Here is a 16,530-nt window from a genome sequence, read left to right as displayed (position 1 = left end):
AGGGTAGGGGGCAGACACATCATAGTTCGCGTGTAGGGGAGGGCAATCCACAAGAAGTGGGAGGGGGTGGAAGAAAAAGGTAGACAGGGGAAAACTGAGACAGGTTTGCATGGGCTAAATGGGACAGAGGTAAAAAGTGATGCATGCTCAACTTTGGAACAACATGGCTCTGTGATACAGGGATGGAGGCATAGCCTGAAGAGGAGAAATAATACTAAGATGTTTGCCTGTCTTATTAGTATTGGTTTCCCTTGCCTACTATTATAAAATAGACACTTGAGTGGGATAGAAAGGAATGTTGGGAAATATGATTACAGAAAGCTTATAAGTCCATCTTCAGCCTCTACTGATTGGAATACCTAAAAGGGGTTCCAGAACTTGCCCAGTGAAATAGGCCTCTTGCGTAGCCTTTACAGTATATAGGACCTTAGGTGGAATACTGAGCCCAATCCAGAACCTTCTGAGGTAGGACATTCCCACCAGAAAGGGCAGGCAGACCAGCCTGGAACAGCTAGAGCAACAGAAGATACATCTTCAAAGAAAAATCAGCAGTAAACAAAAAACCCAAAACAAAAATGGCAGTATGATTGGCTACTACAAGAATAACCAAATTGTTCGCCAGGAAGCTATCAAGGCAGACAATCAAGTCCCTTCAGGACAAAACCCCCCTCTAAGACTGAAACTCAAAGGGAACTCATGAGCAGGCATGTAAGCTTGCTAGCAATCACATTGGTCTACTGGTGAGTGGGAGAGGGGGAAAGGCAGCAATGAATAAATGGGCTGAGTTCAACCACGTTAAATAGACTCCCCATGACCTGGAGATGAGAGAGAGAAGAGGAAGGGCTGGTTGGTCCAAAGTGAGGTGAGACCTGAGTTCACGGACAAAGACATAGCCACAAAGGACCAGAGCTGAGAGTGAAGCACCCAGGTGATATGAAGTGAGGGGAGATACACAAAATCACCCAAACTTGCGGACAATACCCATTTGACCCAGCCTCGATGGCAGAACTCAACTAGAGGAAGATAAAAAAAAAAAAATTTTTTTTTTTGATAAAGTAAATGAGGGTAGATTGCTACAATTTGATGAAGCTGACCTATACTCATGGAGGTAGTAGCTCAAAATATCAACAGAGAGGGAAGGAGTCTTCACATTAAGTATCAATGTCATCCCCTCTATATACAGGGTAGATTGTTGTTGTTGTTGTTGTTGTGTGCCATCGAGTCGGTTCCGACCCATAGCGACCCTGTATAGGGTTTCCGAGGGTGTAAATCTTTACGGGAGTAGAAAGCCTCATCTTTCTCCCGCGGAGCGGCTGGTAGTTTCGAACCGCTGACCTTAAGGTTCGCAGCCCGATTCGTAACCACTACGCTACCAGAGCTCCTTATACAGGGTAGATAGGGACAGGAAACTTAAGACACTGGCTACCTAAAATGAGGGGGTGATAAAGGCACAAAGTGACTGGCATACAAGGTTTCAAGAGGGAGTTTAGTTGAAAAGTGTTGTGGGGGGAGATAGAGTCCCCACTAAATAGTTTTCATCTTGTCTAGATAGGTCTAGTAAAAAGAGATGGGTTAAGATTCTTATGATTTAATAGCAACTAATTGTTATCATGACTAATTGCAATGGTCACAAATGTAAAGGTAGAAGTTTTGTAACAAAAATGGGGGAGTAGTTAATTTTACAATCCAGAAACAGAGGACCCTAGGACCATCAAGAGAGAAGAGCACAAGCAGAATGTGGGACCTTATCCAAAGAAGCAGAGACACCAGAGATGGGGACATAGAGAGGAAACAGCTGAGGACTCTAGATTCATGGGAAGAGAGGGACTAAGAGCTAGCGGCCAGGAGGCAGACTTGCAGAATGTGCCCTTTGGTGGTTTAAATTAATATATATGCCTGAGTGTTTTTTTAAAAAAAGAGAGAGAGAGAGCTAAAATTAATAGAGAGGAATACTGTTAACTGATGGTATATGGAGGAGATTATAATCATTGTAATGGAAAAAAAAAACAGCATTCAAAAAGTTGAACTAACTCCAAATAGGATAAATCCCAAAAGAAAATCACAAGACTATAATCAAATTTAAAAAAAAAAAAAAAAAAAGACAAGGAAAAACTCCTGAAAGCAGCTGTACAAAGGAGAGCCAGTAAGACTGAGCTTTGATGTCTCAGTAGAAACCATAAAGACAATGAGATGGCACATATAAAACTTAGAAAGGAAAAAATTACCAATCAAGAATCCTATGTTGCTGTTGTTAGGTGACATCAAGTCAGTTCCAACTCACAGGAACTCTATGCAATACACAACAGAACGAAACAATGCCCGGTTCTGAACCACATTTACAATTGTTATGTTTGAGCCTATTGTTGCTAAAATTGAGCCAATCCATCTCCTTAAGGCTTTTCAATGACCCTCCACTTTAACAAGCATGATGTCGTCCTCCAGGAATTGGCCCATCTTGACAAAATGTCCAAAGTATAACAAAATTGCACAATTCTCACTTCTAAGGAGTATTCTGGTTTCTTTGTTCTTCTGGAAGTTCACAATACTTTTAATATTCTTTTCCAACACCATAATTCAAATGCATCATCTTGTCTTCAGTCTTCCTTATTCACTAACTTGGCTGTCTTTTAAGGCTGCCCTTTGAAATTTTCTGCTCAGCTCTTTGACTTCGTTTCTTCCATTTGCTTTACCTTCTCCACTCTCTCAAGAGCAATAATGTAGTTACAGAACTTTCTAATGTAGTTTCAGAATCTCCTCTGACACCCACTTTTCTTTCTTTCCTATACACTTAATGACCTTTTGTTTTCTTCATGTATGATGTTCTTGTTGTCATCCCACAGCTCCTCTGGTCTTCAGTCATTAGTGCCTAATGCATCAAATCTATTCTTGAGAGGGTCTCTAAATTAAGGTAGGATATACTCAAGATTATATTTTGGCTCTCGTGGACTTGCTTTAATTTTCTTCAGTTTCAGCCTGAACTTGCAGATGACTAAGTGATGGTCTGTTCCAGTCAGCCCCTGCCCTTGTTTTGGCTGATGATACTGAACTTCTCCATCATCTCTTCTCACAGATATAATATAGTCTATTTGATTCCTGTGTGTTCCATCTAATGAGGTCCACGTGTTGCTGAAAAAAGGTATTTGCAATGAATAAGTTACTGATCTTGCATAATTCTATCATGTGATCTTCAGAACCATTTCTATCACACCAAGACTATTATTTTCCAACTACTGATCTGTCCTCTTTGTTTTCAGGATTCACATTCCAAACACCAGTCACTATCAATGCATCTTGACTGATCAATACATGTTTACTAAATTTCAGACTGAAGAAGTTGATAGAATTTTTCAATTTCATCATTATTGGCTTTAGCGGCTGGTGCATAAATTTTAATTAATAATGGTATTATCTGGTCTTTGTAGGAGTATTACCTACACAAACACCAATGCATTTCAAAACAGAACTTGAAATGCTCTTTTGACAAGGAATGTGACTACATTCCTCTTGAATTTGTAGTACCCAGCAAAGTAAACCACATGATTGTTTGATTCAAAATGGCCAATATCTATCAATTTTTGCTCATTAATGTCTAGGATACTGATTTTTATGTGTTCCATTTCATTTTTTACTACTTCCAATTTTCCTAGATTCACACTTTGTACAGTCTACATTCTGATTATTAATGGATGTCTGCAGCTGTTTCTTCTCATTTTGAGTTGTGCCTCCTAGGCAAATGAAGATGGTTCAGAAAACTTGGTTCCATTCAAATGTCATTAGTGTCAACTCTACTTTAAGGAGGCAGTGCTTCCCCAGTTGTATTTTGAATGCCTTCCAACCTGAGAGGCTTATCTTCTGGCACTGTATCTGGCAATGTTCCATTGCTATTTATAAGATTTTCAGTGGCTAACCATTCAGAAGTGGTCTGCTCTATTTCCTCCTAGTCTGTCTTAGTATGGAAGCTCTGTTAAAATCTGGTATTTAAGATACTGGCTGCATAAGCTTCCAGTATAACAGCAACACACAGGCCACTACAGTACTACAAATGCACACGTTAGAGGTGAAAGAATCTATTCAGCAAAACTGCTCCTCAAATATGATGGTGAAAGTAGGACATTTCCAGGTAAGTAGAAATTAAAAGAATTTGTGAAAACCAGACCAACCCTAAAAATACTAAAGTGAATTTTTTGGACAGAAGACAACATACACGATAATATCATCCAGAACTCAACCCTGATACAGACCCATTCAAAGTAAAACAAATATACAAGAACCAGAGATACCAGTTTGAAACAACAACAAAACCACCATAAAGTAAAAAGAGGAAATAATGTAGTTATAGAACTTTCTAATGAAGAGGAAATCAAACAGATTTCAAGGAAAAAAGGGTAAATAAAAATAAACTGTAATCCTAAAACTAAATCAAGTTTTACTCCAAGCCCTAACTCAACCCCTACCACTACCACTAACCTAGTCCTAACCTAAATGAAGTCCTAGGCATAGCCTAGACTTAGGTATAGCCTAACTGTAACTCCTTACTCCTACCGCTGCAAAAATAATTCAGAAATGTTATTTTTCTCAAACATATCATAAGGTAAGACAGAATAGGATTCGTGATTCTTTTCAGACCCGGCAATTTTTAAATATATGCTCAATATTGTGAATACTGGTGGTTTGGGATGTGTACCGTCAAGTCGGTTCTTACTCTTAGCAAGGCTATAAATCTTTAATTTTTAAATATATGCTCAATATTGTGAATACTGGTGGTTTTGGATGTGTACCGTCAAGTCGGTTCTTACTCTTAGCAAGGCTATAAATCTTTACAGGAGCAGAAAGTCTAATTTTTCTCCAATGGAGTAACTGATAGATTCAAACTGCTGACCTCGCAGTTAAGCAGCCTAACTCATAACCCACTACATATGTTTTATTCCTTCAAAGCGAGGATTTTTTTCTAGAAATGAGTGAAATAACTTAAAGATTAAGCTTTATCATTTGGAAGCTTGGTTTAAAAACTTTGGCAGGGTGGGTTTAGAGTAGTATTTATGCTACAGCTAGTGTATAGTCCTAGAGTCCTGATGTGGCGCTGTAGGATAATGCACTGGACTACAAGGATGGCGGTTCAAACTCACCAGCTGCTCCTCGGAAACCCTATAGAGGGTTGATATTAGTCAGAACCAACTCAACTGCACTAAACAACAAGTGTAGTCCTACTAGTAAGGGCTAGATCCTCTGGTATCTACTGAGTGTACCTCAAATATTCAAAGCCTCTGTAATCTGATTAGCCATAATTCGAACATCTCTTAGGCCTGTGCCCAGAAAAAAATGACTACATACTCAGCCTCCTCGGCAGTGAGGCGCAACTGTGTGACTAAGGGTAAGTGAAATGTGACACACTGCTTTGTTCCAAAAACATCTTTATAGTTAGGGAGTCACGTTCTTTTTTTCTTCCCTTTTTCCTCTTATTGCTTAAAGCTCCAGCAATCATACAGGACCTTTTGCTAAAACTGGAACAAGGCATCATTTAATTGAGAGTATTGACTACTTCAGAACTTGATGAATAGGACAGAAATAAACTTTTAACTTGTTTTAGTCACTGATACTTGAGTCCATGTGTGGCGATGAACGATAAGCACTGGATTGCTAATCTCATGGTTGGCGGTTCAAACCCACTGGCCTCTAAAGGCTCGCTGTTGGTTGGAACTGACTCGATGACCCTCAACAACAACACTAGCAGTTAAATGTAAGGTTTGATTTGATTAAAGACTTCAAATAGTCATTTTTTAAAATTAGGTATTTGCAGAGCAAAAAAATTTTAGCAGTTTGTTTAAGTGGTTTTTGTTTAAAAAAACCAAAATACCAACCATTCCTCTGCAAAAATAACTACTGACTAAAATCCTTGAAAAATGGAGGGAATGGTCTCACCCAGACAACTGAGGAAGCTATGTTAAGGAAGATTAGCCAACAGAATGGGCGGAAACCACAAAGTTACAGGATAAACAAGATGTGTAAAATACAAGTATAATGTAGAAAATCTTGAATATAAATGAAAGCAGAACTATAAAGTGGAAGATATACTAGTCAAGGATGATTTATTTTTACATTTTTATGATGAGAGATAATTAAGACTATGTATCTGGGAAAGGACAACATTTTGACAATTACAAAAGAGGAATGACAGATTAAGTGATAGCACAAGCAACGTAATTATAAAAAATAATTATGACATGAAAATGTTTCCTTTTTAATAATATCCAGTCTTTAAAACTAGAATTCAATATACATAGTCTTAGTTAAGTAACAGAAGGAAAGTAAACTAGTCTATACTTCCTTATATACGTGTATATATTTCTAAGTATATTCCCATGCTTAAGTCATCTCTCTCATCAGTTATGGATGGTAAAGATGCGCAGCACTAGGCTCATAAATAACTTAAATGAGGTAATTTTTCACTGAACTAAAGACAGTTTTAGAATTATGATACGTACATTTTAAGACTATACATACAAGGGGCTTCAAAAGTTCATAGAAAAATGTAATTAAAAGATAACAATTTTTCCACTAACTTTTTGAAGCTCCCTTGAATTTATATAAATATGATGCTAATTTTTCAGTTTACCAGCAATGATTTCCTGCTTACAAATATCAATTTATGTAATCTTACTCCAACAGCAACTCTGTGGGAGAAAAATAAGGCTTTTAGCTCCCGTAAAGATTTAATCTCAGAAATCCTACACAGGATCTCTATGAGTAGGAACCTACTTAATGTCCTACCATCACCATCCACTCGGCTGGTACGTTTGAAATGCCAACCTGTGGTTCTTAGTCCAGTCCAGATCCTACAGCACCATACCTTAGGGTATGGTTATCTTTATATTCGAAGATGGCTCCAGCCTCCAAGTTCCTCTTTCCCCTTAGATCTTGAGGAAAAGCCACATGTTGAAGATGGCAATGCAAAAAATAGAAAAAACCTGGTCTTCAACACAGTCAAGAAACCAAAATAATCCCTGATCACTTACTCTGCGTTCAGAAGAACTTAGAAACAAACTTTTTAAGCCTGTTATTTTTTTGGTCTCTTTTACAGCAATCTAGCCTATATCCAAATTAATATATCATACACAAATAACATCTCATGATCAACCTGCTTTATTCCAGGCATGCAAACATAATATAAGAGTAAAAAACGAAGCTATTTCACTGTATTAAAGTAATTAATATCAAACCTCAAGATTAAATTCTGTTAATTTAATACAAAATGTATTTACGAAATACAAAATGTATTTAGTAACATTTATAGTCATATAGAAAGATGGTATGAGTCAGAACTGATATACAGCCATAGTTAAAAAATAAAATAGTAAAGAAAGCTAATTAAATATGATAAAGAATTGTTTACCAAAACCTAACAACAAACAACACAGTAACATTAAATAATAAAGCTACCTTTATTAAAGTTAAAAGCAAGATAGACACTAACTACTGAAATTATTAAGGTTTATTTGTATTAGTTTGTTTCTGGGGGTAGGTTGTCCTAAAATGTATGGAGAAAGCAGATTATTTTATGAAAAAATTGCTGTGTAGTGCATGCTCTGTGTAAAATTCAGACGAAAGGACGTATTCTGTGACTAACAATGCCACAAAATAAAAAGCAAGAAATCAGTCATTGTTCAAATGACAGTGGTGATATTTCTCTTTTGTGGCCTATTTTACTTTTGTTGTCCTAAAACTCCTGTTTATTGAGAATCCATTTTCCACCTGGTCTTTCTTGACAGGGCTTTTTCCTCCGACCTTAAACAATTTCTAAATAAAGTTTTGTGTTTCCGAAGAAAGGAAAAAAAGAACAAGACAGGGAAAGTCACAACTACCACTATTACTCAACCTATTTTTGAAGGTTACAGTGAATACTGAACAAATAAAACAACGATATTTATTTACTTGAAATTACCTTTATTTGGAAGTACACATCACTGAATAACTACAGAATTCAGGACTAACAACAATAACTAAAAAGTACCTATAGTACTTTTAAGTTTAGATGCATATAACAATATATTTGAAATAACAGTTGCTTAAGGAAAAAAAGTTAATTTCTCACTCATGTAAAAAGTCTCCAGTGACCCAGGCTCCAGCTCTCTGCTCTGTTAGGGTGCAGCCCTCATGCTCATCATCCAAGAAGGAAGCTGGAACTCCAGCGGGCAGCAGAATAAAAGAAAGGAAAAACAGTGTGCCCAGGCAGAGATGTCCCGTAAGTCCCACACAATGCTTGCACTTACATTTCACTGGCCAGGACATACTCAGATGGCTGTAAGGGAGAATGGAAAAGTAGCCATTTCATTTGGGGAGAGAAGTTCCTAGATGGCACAAATGGTTGAGCACTTGCCTACCACTTGAAAAGATGGCAGTTCAAACCTACCAACACGTACCTTGGAAGATAGGTCTGGTGATCTGCTTCAGAAAGGTTACAGCCTTGAAACCCCTATGGAGCAGTTTTATTGCTCACCATGAGTCACCACGAGTCAGAATGGACTCAACAACATAATTTTTTATGGAAGCAGATGCACGCCTTTCTTTCACAAAAAGCTGGGTTCAAAGTAAACTTGAAGACACCAGACATACTTAATTAGAAACTCTGGAAGTGGCCAAAGCAATTTGTGCTTTAATAAGCCCTCAAGGTGAGCCAAGCTCTGCTTTACTGTCATGAATATTGCGGTCCTCTCTATAAAATCTTTCCACTTAGTCCTCTACAACTTTAGATGTACCATGGGTAATCAATGGCTCTTTTATTTCTTCACTGAATTTTCCTTGTATCTTTTTCATCTTACCTGGCCCCCTTTTGTTAGAATCCACACATTGAAGCTAGTGACTCTCCCAAACATCATTTAACCTCAAGGTTTGGAACGAGGTCCACTTATCCCTAAACTGCCTATAATAGCCATGATTCCAAATACATTCTGATAAAATTCCCACCTTCTCTGAGACTACTCTCATTGCTTCAGTTACCAACTTAAGTTGTGTAAGTTACTGACTTTTGATGCCTCTTAAGAATCCACTGCCTATATGACATTTCCATTTGGATGTTGCTCAGGAATCTCAAACTCAACACATAAAAATCTGCACCTGCTGTGTTGACCAACGCCATCTTCCTAAATTCTGTAACATAAATGACGGCACCATCTGTTATCTATATAATTTTACCAGTCTATATACAAAATTTGAGAATGACTGATGAAATCCCTTACATATTCAATTAATCACAATCATGATCAATTTTATCATCTTTAAATCCTCTAATACTTTAAATTACTAAGTACAAGTTACTATCTCTACTTGTATCGTTACATCAATAATTTCTTAACTGCTCTTTTCCTTCCAATGTTGAAGTCCTCTGATTCATTGGACACAGAGCCAGACTGTACTATTTTTTAGATATTTAGGTTGAATCAAGTGAAATTGCTAATATTGGACCATTTTTCCCTTTAAAGTTAACAGTTTCATGTGGTTAATGACCTCAAAAACAGGGCTTATTTCCAGGCAAATCTACTTAGCAATTTTAAATGCTTAAGGTAGAATATCCATCCCTTTTTTCACTAATAAAACAGGTTCTTAGTTCAAAGGGCATTTGGGGTAATATCCCAAGGAAGATAATAATAACTAAACTCTGTTTCCCCCCAAGCCCAATTGTGACAACAATCAACACTGCAAATTACAACATCCAATGCTAATCTAAATTTGCCATCTTAAATTCAGCAGCTTAACCACACTCTCTTTACAAAAACTCAAAGAGTAACTGCTTCAGCAAACCAGTCAATAACTAGGAATCTAGGAGACATTTTAAGATAAACTTTTGCTTCCAGAGAAACTGTAAATCTCACTAAAGCAACTGTTCAGATCTGTTGGATCAGTAACCGTAAGTTTGTATTTCAAATTCACATAAAGCATCAGTTTTCTAAATTCTAAGCTCCCTTTCTTGACTGCAACCCCAGAGAAAATAACTATGAAACAAAGAATAAGATAAGTGGCAAAGTAGAGAACCCTGACAGTCCGTTAAAACAACCTCAAACCGGAACCTTCTCTTTGGACATTCCAGTATTTCCAATGAAGCAAGCTGTCCACTGATGATGATAAATTACTCCGTTTTAGTGATGATGGTCAGAGTTGCTACTATTTGTCTTTGACAAATCCACATGGTCTAAAAAGGCAGATGTTAGTGAAAACTCTGCGATTTTTCTCTAATTCCTAAGTAGCCAGGTCACTAAATACCAAACTCAAGTGCTTTATTACCACCACCTCCCATCAACTATAAACTTCAGCCACATTGAATTAATTTACATCTATTAAATGTACAAGGTTCTGTTTCACCTTTCACCCTTTCTGTAATCTTTTCCTCTCCCTGGAACTCTGTTTCCTTCATGCTGGGTACCCTTTACTTGGATAATTCCTACTTATCCTTCAGGTTTCAAACTGCATGTCATTTTCTTTGAGACACCTTTACTAGCGGGGTGGTCAGATCATCCTGTACTTCATTTCTTATAGCACTTATACTAAACTGTTTATTACGCTCTATGAGGGTACTTCCAAAAGTTCATGGAAAAATGGTATTAGTAAGATAATAAAAAATTTCCCTAACTTTTTGGAGCCCCACCCCTCAAATTACTGTGAAAGTTTAAGTCCTCCAAGAAGCACACACCAGATGGGATTATATGTGCAGTGATTTATTGAGGGAAACGTCTCTGAAGAACAAGAGGGAGGAATAAGGAAGGAAAAAACTCAGCTGGTAGCACAGTTCTAAGAGGGTTTTAGCAAGGCTGATAGGAAGTTCTCAAACCAAAGTCACCATTAGAGGACTTCCATGTCTTACAAGAATGGGCCTACATTAGCACCCCTGCCATGCTCAATTACTGACCAGGAGATGCCTCAGATACAAGGGGTGGCAGCTGGGACTAGCAAATACACTCCTTGCAGCAGACCTGAGAGCACATTCTCATAGCTGCCACAATTACCCACTAAGTGTAAGCTCAATGAGGCTGTTGTGTTGTTGTTAAGTGCTGTTTAGTAGGGTCTGACTCATAGCAAACCTGTATACGGTTTCCAAGGAGTGGCTGGTGGTTTAAACTGCAGACCTTGTGGTTGGCAGTCAATACTTATCCTACAGCACCATACCAGGTCTCCATTGTGGCTAGGGACTTTTATTTGTCTTTGTCACCATTCTAACCCCAATGAGTATAACCTAAAAGATGTTTAAAAATTAGTGTTACTTTTGAAATTCAAGGCTCAGTACTAAATCAGTAAAATGAGTAATAACAATAAACTTTAAATTTTTTTATTACTTAAAAATGTGTCCCCAACATCTGATTCTTACAGAACACCACAGGATAGGCAGAATAAGTAAGAGAAGCGGTGGCCTGAGAAAGCAAATAAGTAACCCACTGTTACTGATTCCTGGGCGCCTTACTTTTTATCACTCTCTAAAATGAGAGTATTGGACAGATGACATTATTTCCATGATTTCTTCTGATCCCCAAATTCTAAGAGCTCAAGCCCATTGTCATTGAGTTGAATCTGTCTCATAGTGACCCTACAGGGCAGAGTAAAGCTAACCTACAGGGTTTCTAAGGCTGCAACCTTGGGACCGCCGACCATTGGGTTAACAGTCAAGCACATAACCACTGTGTCACCAACCCTTCTGAATTTTAACAACATTTATTTTAAACCACATGGCTCCTCATGGTGTGTAAATTACATCTCAATTTTTTTTAATCACATGGTTTTACAGTTTTAATGTTATTCTAAATCCATCATCATTCAATTTAAGTTTTAAATTGAGTCATTTTACTTAACAGTTCTAGGTGGCCAACAGTTATACTACTTATATCACAACTATGTAAAACAATAAGGTACAGAATCATCAAATCAGGTCTAAAATAAACCTCAAAACATAGAGAGCTACAATTATTAATGATTTCATCTACATGAACAATTTAGTGCTACAGCAAATTTCAGTTATTTTGGTGTAAAGAGGGGCACTTTGGTATGTGTTTATAAAAAGAGTCATAGAAGAGTTTTGTCCAAAAAAAAAAAAAATTGACACCCAAGGAAAGAAACCATTTCAGATTTTAAAAATTAAAACTCACCATACACACCTGTAGAAGTAGAACTGTTCATGGTAAAAGGTCCGTTAATGAGGCCAGAGGAAAGAAGCTCATCAGATCCCCGCTGAAAAGCAAAAGCAATGCTCAGCTAAAAGAAATTTGGGATAATGGCCCATATTTATTACTAAAAATATTTTAAATGAATATATTTAGCTGAATGTTGAGACGTTTAAGGGAAAGTATCCAGGAATCACAAAAGCTAACAGTCAGAAGTAAATTTTACAGTAAGGAAATATTCTGCTCAGTCCACGTGATTACTAGTTAACAAACAAAAACAAAGAACTATCATCACAAAAATGGAGGCACAATGCTGCCTTTTATGATCAAGCTCAGTCTTCCAAGGTTTCAAGTTTGGAGTACCAGAACTTTTGTAACATATATGAAAGGGCTTTAAATAGTTCATGGAAAAATGGAATTAACAGAAAATGAAATATTTTTTATTAACTTTTTGAAGCTCTTCTTGTATAATACATGCATATAATTTGTGGAGCACTCCCTTAAAATCCTGACTTTTTAAAACTTAAGTATATGTTTTAAAGCAGAATTCAAACAAGCATTTTATTTCAGTATTTATCAAAATCCTTCATAATCAGTGTTAGTAAAAATAGTTTATCCATTAATCCTAAGAATGACCTTATGCATACTATTTCTTAAGAAACTGTATTTGTGTATTTTATTTTGCGTTTTTTTTTTTTTTTTTTTTTCCCGGTAAGAGTTCTGGCCTAATTTCTAATCTAAATTGTCAGTGGTAAAAGATAGCCCAGCCTTTTTTTATTACAACCATGAGATCTAATACCAAAATTAAAGAGTTTACATTTAGGAGTGACAACAAAGTTAAAAACCAACCTATTCCAAATAGTATTATTTGTTTAGCTTGGTCAGAGTTAAAGAACAAATATTTAGGTCTACAGATGATACAGCAATCTAAAACTATTCAAAATTATTACAATAACAATAGCACTATAATACATGTTTGATGTTTAAGTTTAAATACTACTTCTGTAGGGAACTTCAAACTTTGCTGTCAAAAGACAAACCACCACCATGTTTGCGCCTAATAGAAAAACAATTAAACAATTCCTATATTAGAACACTCAGAAATCAATCCCTATGAATCTTTCACTACTTTCAGACACACAATGGGCTAAGAGGAAGAATGAAACCAAATCTAGAATAAAACAAAACTGAAAACTCCAACTCGCAAAGAGAGCAGGATATAAGGTTTCACTTACAGCACTGGCTTTCCTGATAAATCTGAATTGTAGATATTGGGGTAAGCCAACAGTAAGCCTTTGTAGTTCATTGAATTTTTGAAGTCTTAAATGTAGTAAGAATTAGGATAAGCCCTGGACTGCTAACCACAGGTCAATGGTTCAAAACCCTATACAGGGTCACTATGAGTCAGAACTGACTCGACAGCATACAACAAGAAGTATTTTATGAAGAATCTGGTAAAATACACATTACTAACAGATCTATAATAAATCTATACATATGTGAATTTAATATCAACATGTTTGTATAACTGCAAATCTAGTTAATCTGATTTTTTAAACCACTTAGAAACTGTCAACTAAACATCAATTCTAAGTGGATTGTTAATGAAAATGTAAAAGACAAAACCAAAAAGACTCTGGAAAATGTCTTCATAGTCTTTGAGTAAGGAAAGATTTCTTAATAAACAAAAACCACAAAAGAAAAATATTAGTAAGCTGGACATAGGCTTTAGATTTTTTTAAAAAATAAGCCTTTTACTAAAAGAAGAAAAAAAAAGTCAGAATGGGAGAAGATATTTGCAACACATATGAACAACCATAAACAAAGATTTTTAATCTATAATTTACGTCTAAAAATAGGGAAGAGATGCAAAACACTAGAAATCAATTGAGAAAAAGTCAAGAAAATAGAAAATGACAACATCATTGAGCAGGTTTGTTGTTAAGTGCTGTCTAGTCGGTTCTGAAACATAGCGACCATGTATAAGGTTTCCAAGGAGCAGCTGGTGAGCTTGAATTGTCAAACTTGCAGCTCAAATGGCTTTGCAGTCTGGCACATTGTTGTTGTTGTCAGGTGCTACCAAGTTGGTACCAACTCATAGAGACCTTACATACAACAGAACAAAACACTGCCCGGTCCTGGGCCAACCTCATAATTGTTGCCATGCTTGAGCCCACTGATGCTGCCACTTTGACAATCCATCTTGATGGGGGGGCGGGGGGGGGGTGTCTCCTTCTTTTTCTCTGAACTTCGACCTTACCAAACATAATACGCTTCTCCAGCATGAGTATGAGAGACAAAGTTTGGCCATCGAGACCTCCAAGGAGCACTCTGGCTGCACTTCTTCCAACACAGATATGTTGGTTCTATGAGGAGCCCATGGCACTTTCAATATTCTCCTCCACCCCTTAACTCATACGCATCAATTCTTCTACAGTCTTCCTTATTCACTGTGCAGCTTTCACATACATATGAGGTTACTGAAAATACCATGGCTTGGGTCCGGCACACCTTAGTCCTCAAACTAACATCTTTGCTCTTCAGAACTTTAAAAAGGTCTTGTGCAGCAGATTTACCTAATGCAATACATTGTTTGATTTCTTAACTGCTGCTTCCGTGAGTGCTGATGGTTGATCCAAGAAGAATGAAGTCCTTGACAACTTCAATCTTTTCTCCATTGATAAGAATGATGTTTATTGGTCCAGCAGTGAGGAATTTTGTTTTCTTTACATTGAGATGCAATCCATACCAAAGGCTGTGCTCTTTGATCTTCATCAGTAAGTATTTTAAGTCCTTTTCATTTTCAGTAAGCAAGGTAGTATCATCTGCATATCACAAGTTGTTAATGAGTCTTCCTCCAATCTTGATGCCACATTTTTCTTCACATAACCCAGCTTCTCAGATTATTTGCTCAGCATACAGGTTGAATAAGTGTGGTGAAAGAATACAACCCTGTCGCACATTCTTAATTTGATACCATTAAATGTTCCCATGTTCTGTTCGAACAACTGCCTCTTGGTCTATGTACAGTTTCCTCATGAGCACAATTAAGTGTTCCAAAATACTCATACTTCAAAACATTGTCCATAGCTTGTCATGATCCACACAATCGAAAGCCTTTGCATAGTCAATAAAACACAGGTAAACATCATTCTGGTATTCTATGCTTTCAGCCAAGATCCATCAGACATCAGCAATGATATCCCTGGTACCACGGCCTCTTCTGAATCCAGCTTGAACCTCTGGAAATTCTCTGTCAATGTATGCTTACAGCCGTTTCTGTATTGCCTTTAGTAAAGCTTTACTCACATGGGCTATCAAAGAAATTTTCCAATGATTTCTGCATTCTGTTGGGTCACCTCTCTTTGGAATGGACATAAATACAGATCTCTTCCAAGCAGTTGGCCAGACAGTTGTCTTTCAAATTTCTTGGCAGAGATCAGTGCCTCCAGTGCCACCTCAGTTTCTTGAAAGATTTCAACTTTTATTCCATCAATTCCTGGAGCCTTGCTCTTTGCCAATTCCTCCAATGTACCTTGGACTTCTTCCTTCAGGATCATTGGCTCTTGATCATATGCTACCTCGTGAAACAGTTGAACATCAACCATTTTCCTTTTGATACAATGACTCTGTATTCCTTCCATCTTCTCTTGATGCTTTCTGCATCATTCAATAATTTTCCCAGAGAATCCTTCAATAATGCAAGTCGAAGCCTGAATTTTTTCTTCAGTTCCCCCAGCTTGAAAAAAGCTGAGCGTGTTCTTCCTTTTCAGCTTTCTGACTCCAGATCTTTGCACATTTTCTTGTAATATTTGACTTTGTCTTCTCGAGCCCACCATAAAATGACAGACTGCATTACCGTTTCAGAGTGTATATGCCCTCTCCCTTTCCTGTGAGATACCTGTTCATCTCAATCCATGCCCATGTGATTTCAGAAACACACTAGCTCCCTGCTCCACTAATGCTGAGCACAATTTTGTGAAAAGCATTTGTATGATACTACAAATTAACCTCTCTTAAACCCATGGCACACCACCACCACCACCAAGCTCAGTGTAGGAGTCTTAGTGTGGCGCTGTGGATTAATGAGCCAGACTGCAAGGTCGGCGGTTCAAACTCACCAGTCGCTCCTCAGAAACCCTATATAAGGTCACTATGGGTTGGAACTGACTCGACGGCCCTTAACAACAACAACAACAAGCTCAGTTTAAAGAGCTGTGGTATTTACCCACAAGAAAAATGAGCCACAACATGAGAAGATATATGCACACCAATGTTTATAGCAGCCAGCAGAAGATATATGCACACCAATGTTTATAGCAGCACTATTTACAATAGCAAAAAGATGGAGACAGCCAAAGTGCCCATCAACTGAAGAATGGATAAACAA

At 37.2% G+C, this 16,530-nt stretch overlaps 1 protein-coding gene across 2 annotated transcripts in view; it reads right to left on the bottom strand.

Moving 5' to 3' along the window:
• Positions 1–16,530, bottom strand: part of PTBP3 (polypyrimidine tract binding protein 3) — a 124,997-nt gene that overhangs the window by 60,775 nt on the left and 47,692 nt on the right. Inside the window, exon 2 of one of the 2 annotated variants that reach the window (XM_006864668.1) lies at positions 12,126–12,207. In XM_006864668.1, coding sequence (XP_006864730.1) covers positions 12,126–12,156 — 31 coding nt within the window. In that variant the 5' untranslated portion in view covers positions 12,157–12,207. Of the gene's footprint in view, positions 1–12,125; positions 12,208–16,530 lie in introns of those variants that run through there. The other variant, XM_006864669.1, reaches the window with a different exon arrangement.

The sequence above is a fragment of the Chrysochloris asiatica genome, unplaced genomic scaffold (genome assembly GCF_000296735.1).
Source record: "Chrysochloris asiatica unplaced genomic scaffold, ChrAsi1.0 scaffold00069, whole genome shotgun sequence".
NCBI lineage: Eukaryota > Metazoa > Chordata > Mammalia > Afrosoricida > Chrysochloridae > Chrysochloris > Chrysochloris asiatica.
Note: the sequence above shows the minus strand (reverse complement) of the source record. Positions and strands in the feature narration are given on the sequence as shown.